This window comes from Cephus cinctus, unplaced genomic scaffold, assembly GCF_000341935.2.
Source record: "Cephus cinctus unplaced genomic scaffold, Ccin1 Ccin1_scaffold1042, whole genome shotgun sequence".
NCBI lineage: Eukaryota > Metazoa > Arthropoda > Insecta > Hymenoptera > Cephidae > Cephus > Cephus cinctus.
Genome location: NW_014333573.1, coordinates 452912 through 458253, shown reverse-complemented (window position 1 = coordinate 458253; position 5342 = coordinate 452912). Strand labels below are relative to the sequence as shown.

The following is a 5342-nucleotide window of genomic DNA, read 5'->3' as shown; positions in this document are numbered from 1 at the left end:
TATTCGTGAATGGCAATGATTAAAAAGCAATTAAAAAATATTTTTCTGTTTTATTGAATATTTTATAATTGTTTTGAAATATCAGCCGAGCAATGAGGAAAACATAAGGAGCATCTAAGGAGCAATTTTTTAAGCATTAAAAACAAATTTTTATTTTCTGACGCTAACTTCCCGACGGTCTTTTCGTCTTGTTAAGGCGCTGGCGTAGTGTCGGTAATTGGAGATTGGTCTTACCAACGGAAGATGATTTATTTGCAGTAGAAAATTATATACATATTTCTGTAGTTTAGACCTCGGGTGCTTTAAAATTAAATTTGAAAGAACTTTCCGTTGAATCTACAGATGATAATCCTTTGATTTGTAATTTAGGCGTCTTCTCAGGATACACAACTGTCCCTTCATCATGCTCAGTCGATACTTTATCAACTGCGGAAGCTTTCCTGAGGAAAACAGATTTCATTTCAGCATCTGTTGAATTCGTGAACTTGACGTTTGATACTTGTTTTCTAAATTTCTTCTCGTCTTGCGCCATTTTTTCTCGATAGTTGCCAAACGTATTTCGCATGACTTGCCGCTTCTTTACGATCGGAGCAGAATTGCTCTTCAGAATATTCACAATCTTGTCCATGTCATGCATCTGTTTCTCCGGTAACTTGCCACTTGCCAATTCTATCTGCAACTGCTGTATGCACCAACAGAGCTCAAGCTCAAATTGATTTTCAGCTTCCAGGTCTAATCCACTAGCCGTTGATGTTGCAGAGCTCGCCGACGACGAGGAAGAGGGTATACTTGAAGGTACTTGTGGTGGCAATGCTCTAGGTTTACCTCTAACTGGAAACGCCTTTCCACCCTGAAAATACAATCCCAACTATAGTGATAGAAATCATGAATCTATCTTACCATAAGAGCGGATAACTTGAGTGACGCCATAACCTTAAAATTTTAACTAACTTTTTCAATTCGTTCTATATAATAATTAAACATTTTAAAATACACACTTACAGGTTTATATTTCGGTGGCATACTGGCACGATTATTTCAGAGCACTAATTAATTTTATACACTACACAAACTAATAACCGTCTCACAGCACCTCGTGTCTACCTTACTGTAATTCAGTTTGCTTTCTTTCCAGTAACAGTTGGTAGTACTAGCGCTTACCTATAGATGTCCCTGGCAGCACGAATCAGTACAAGAGAGTGGGATTAAGATTTACCACTGAAGTTCATCCACTTCTGTATTCTCTTACGTTTCGTTAAATTGATTTCAGTCCTCAAAAAGTAGAAGTATCAACTTGTATAATTCGTCTGAGTTTATTCAGGACTGATGCACTAATTAAAATAAGGTCATCTGTGTAACCTTTGTATTAGAACCAATTAGAACCAAGTAAGTGAAAACTTGACCATTCTAGTATCTTCTCCCGGACCGTTCTGTATATTTTCCCGAAAAAATTCTCATTCCAAAAATTATGAAAAACCGAATGTACGAATCTCCTTTGAAAATAATCAGCTTCGAATTATCAATAACGATCATGGACGAAATTTCCCACAATGGTTTTACTGAACGACAACGATACCCGGATATCAGATTATTCGATATACGTATTACATTAAAGGTGTAATGAAAGGGACATTAGGTTACTTCGACACTTTATTGCATATATCGTGCCGGCATAGAAATATTATACAAATTCGAGGATGATCCGAACAAACGTCGTACGTGTCTGAAACCTAAAAATTTTCGCCATCATCGTCATCAACATTTTTATCCTAACCGTCATTATTATTTAGGAGAGATAACGTAGAACGAATTCAGTAAAACCCAAGGTACGCCTAAACAATGAATAAAGCGTTTAATTTCTTGCTCTGAATTTTTGGCAAATAACTTTTTTCTCTGATTCACACCGTTCTCTTACAATTTACGTAAAATTAAACAAAATAGACTCGTGTCCACCTTTGCATCGAAATAATTCGTTCTGTGCATAATAAATGCAATGAGTGTGTCCCTGCAGTTCTATCTTTCTTTTCTTGTTTTAAAATTCCTTCTTATTCATTTTATTTACATAAATCGCTTTGGTATCGCGAATAACAAGGTCGGGTTCTTGTGCCCCTTTCCTTGTGGCTCCTCCTTACCTATAATACAGTCGTAACGTCTCTGTGTCTTTTATCTTACGATCCATTGCCGTTTCCTGATATACCGATCGATTTTCTCACTTTTAGTGTGCATCTCCATTCGAAAGAGCACGTTGTTGCCAGTGATTAGTTTCGATGTAGCTACTGCATATTCTGATAGTAATACAATAATAGTAATTACAACGTGGATTGACGTCATTCAATTCTATTTATATTATACTATATTATTCTTTGTGGGCCTGAGTATATTTACCATCGTTCAACCATCCAATACTTTACGTGACCACGTGGTTAACGTGGGGTTCGTGTCTCGGCTATTCTCGGCCTTTGCGGTAATGACTTTAAACGTTAATCTCTCTATCTCTCTCCCACTCACGCGTTCACCATCCTCACTTAATTTATCGTACTTAATTATTTACTTATTTCTTTATTTATTTACAAAATTCGTACAATTCGCTCTCTGACAGTCGCACTCCTCGAACGTCACGTGATTGATGACTATAATGCAAATGAAAGGAATTATTCTTTTTAAATATTTTATCCTTCCCCTCGGTCCTCGTAAAAAATTGAAATCAATGAGCATCGTCGACAAAAAAAAATCGTACATGTCAAAAATCCTAACGATTTCTTGTCCCTCTCTCTCTCACCCTCCAAAGAGCAAAATTTCATATGGCCATAAATCGCAGGACCAAGTAAATTTCAGAAATTCGTAAAAATCCGCACGAGAATACAGTGCGAAACAGCAGTAAAATAATCGTCCCTCTAATTGTGTAAAAACAGTAAATTTCGTATAATTGAATTTTCAGAAAAGCTGCCACGAGGTAAACGGAAGCGATGAGCCATGAAATTCGCGCAGTGTTCGCGACGAAGAGGTGTCCGAAGATCCTGATGATGTACTATGGACTTCCGGTGTCGTGATGAAGGGAGTCGCTGTCACTTTCCAAATAAGTTACGTAGCTGTCGGTACTGTCCGGATGCTGGCCCATGTCAGGCCCACCTCCAGCACCCTGATGGTGGGCCCCAGGAGGCGGTAAGGGGCCTCCGCCGCCACCAGCATCGTTCATCGGACCCCCCAGCATCCCAGGCGGCGGTAGCTGAGGTTGCGGCGCTCCATGAAGGTCGTAGCCGTGCATCTGCAAAGGCCATTTTCATTTTTCTTTTTTATTTCCGCCAGCTCTATGATCTTCGACGTCCGAACAGTCCGCGTTATCAAGAGCAATTCCCAAGGAGATTTATCTGACCTGGGAGACCAGATGATGAAACGATGGCGCGTTCGGGTCCAGCCGATCCAGATCCGTGTTAAGGGCGAAGTCGGATAACGCCTTCCAGGGTGGCTGATATGCATGAACCTCCAACGGCGTCATGCCAATTGGGCTCTCATGGCGAACCGGGCTACTGGCCACCATAGGGATCCCATGCATTCCACCGAATCCTAATTTCCTCCCGTCCTGCAACGGGAAATACTTCGTACCGTTAGCCGGATGGACCACTTGGACTTATCAACGTGAGTACTCGGGATACACAGGGACAAATCAAAATTCGTACCACAGCATCCATATTTCATTTCCAGATCCAGCGTCTACTCAAAATTAATTACCTTTTCTTGCTGCATCTGCTGCTTCATGGCAATGGTCTTCTTCTTGTCCTTGCATCTCTTGTTCTGGAACCAGACCCTTATCACCCGAGGACTCAGCCCGGTCATCTCGACGAGCTGCTCCTTCATCAGCGCATCCGGCCTAGGATTTGCTGCGTAACACGTTCTCAGTGTGTGCAATTGCTTCTCATTGAGCACCGTGCGCACGCGGGTCGGTTTCCCGTCGGAGCCTCCACCGCCCTTGTGACTTCCGGTACCGCGTACCCCGCCGACGCCGGCCTTGTGGGAACCGCTCTCCGATCCGGAATCTGCAACAGGACCAGCGGTCACATGTAAATTCGCACGTGCTTATCGTGTGGCCTCGCTCGCCTAATTCAAGCCTTAGGGACGTAAGGTGTAATTTACATTGGGTTAAGATTATAAGTAGCTCGACTTAATGGACTGTATCTCATCTTCATTATCTCTGTCCTCAGGATTAGCTGGAACCTCGATATCGTTATACGGCTCTTCTTCTTCGGGATTCTTTGCGTTATTTGACGTATACACACATCCCTTGTGTACGCCGCACAGAAACCAAAAGGACAAAATGAAAAAACAATGGTGCCGCTCGCAAGACCTGAAACGGAAGGCTAACAGGGAAGCAAACGAAATCCAGAGCCTATTTTTGTGTCCTAAGCAAACAAAACGGTCCCAGAATCCGATGAGGAACCGCATACGTAGATATATATGGACACCGGTCACGGGAAAGAACTCTATACTCTCGTGAGCCCTTTTACCACTGCCGCGTATTAGGTGTGTATACACGGAAGATTCCAAAAGGTATAAAAGAATAATTTGAGAATGACTTTAAGCTGAGAGAGATAGAGCGAGGGAAAAGAGAGATCATTTAATTAAAATTTTCGAAAGTCAAATTTAAGTTGCAATCTACTTGTCTGCTTAGGAGTCCTGTAATTAATTAATTGGACATTACTAATCATTGAGTACGCACCAAGAATTTCTTTTAATGAACATTTCTATAATTCACTTAAAGGCACGTTGGACTCGGATAGTAAGACGGACTTGGAATCCTAAAAATTCCTTAACCTGTAATCGAAGCCTCGAACGTAGAATTTTCCTATCACCGTGAACAAAGTGAAATTGACAGATGTCCAATCTTTACAAGGATAATTAGTAATGCAACGTGTTATAAATATTCGATTCCCGAGGATAAATTTTTTTAAGTGAAATTCCTTTCTAAAAAAACATACTAACGCAATCGTCGGACGCGGTTGGGTTCCAAGGTCCGCGTAGTCGATAAGTCAATACGAGGATTTCGTGTAAAATCCGTATGGTTATCAATCGATAATAATTGTCAAACTTAATTGTTCGTCCGTCAGCGATAAGCCCGTCGTGCAATTCTAAGAATAAAAAATGAGCGCAGAGTCAATTTAGAGTAAAACCCAAAAAAAGGGCTTATCTAAAGAAATTCCACGAAAACTCTGTGTTCCATCGTGTATCGGTGTACCGATAACGATCGGATATCTTTCGCCTATATCCGAATTATTACCTGGGACTTTTCTTACGTATCGACAGTCGTTTTATCTGAGGTACTCAAAAAAAAAAAAAAAAAAAAATCA

The 5342-nt window shown here is 40.9% G+C and overlaps 2 protein-coding genes and 1 long non-coding RNA gene across 5 annotated transcripts in view; 1 reads left to right on the top strand and 2 right to left on the bottom strand.

Moving 5' to 3' along the window:
• Window positions 1–230: 230 nt before the first annotated feature.
• Window positions 231–1160, bottom strand: LOC107271805 (UPF0488 protein CG14286). The gene is made up of 2 exons (XM_015748232.2): window positions 1003–1160; window positions 231–850 (listed from the first exon to the last, which is right to left on the bottom strand). Exons 1-2 carry the CDS (start codon window positions 1021–1023, stop codon window positions 287–289), a joined length of 585 nt encoding a protein of 194 aa, XP_015603718.1. The 5' UTR covers window positions 1024–1160; the 3' UTR covers window positions 231–286.
• Window positions 1161–1637: 477 nt separating this feature from the next.
• LOC107271804 (insulin gene enhancer protein ISL-1) overlaps window positions 1638–5342 on the bottom strand; it is a 12435-nt gene continuing 8730 nt past the window's right edge. For 2 of the 3 annotated variants that reach the window (XM_015748229.2, XM_025089035.1), the window contains exons 5-7: window positions 3730–4034; window positions 3374–3595; window positions 1638–3265 (exon numbers count right to left, since the gene is read on the bottom strand). In XM_015748229.2, the coding sequence (XP_015603715.1) occupies window positions 3029–3265; window positions 3374–3595; window positions 3730–4034 (764 nt within the window). In that variant the 3' untranslated portion in view covers window positions 1638–3028. The remainder of the gene's footprint in view (window positions 3266–3373; window positions 3596–3729; window positions 4035–5342) is intronic. The other variant, XM_015748230.2, reaches the window with a different exon arrangement.
• LOC112494958 overlaps window positions 4056–5342 on the top strand; it is a 2686-nt gene continuing 1399 nt past the window's right edge. Inside the window, exon 1 of the long non-coding RNA XR_003060989.1 lies at window positions 4056–4518. This is a non-coding gene — a long non-coding RNA (uncharacterized LOC112494958). The remainder of the gene's footprint in view (window positions 4519–5342) is intronic.

What these genes read in the sequence shown, in the direction of transcription:
- LOC107271805 (XM_015748232.2), bottom strand. Translation starts at nt 1,023, where the DNA reads ATGCCACCGAAATATAAACCT. An exon ending in TGCCACCGAAATATAAACCT is followed by an intron (nt 851 to 1,002) that starts GTAAGTGTGTAT and finishes TTGTATTTTCAG; the next exon opens with GGTGGAAAGGCGTTTCCAGT.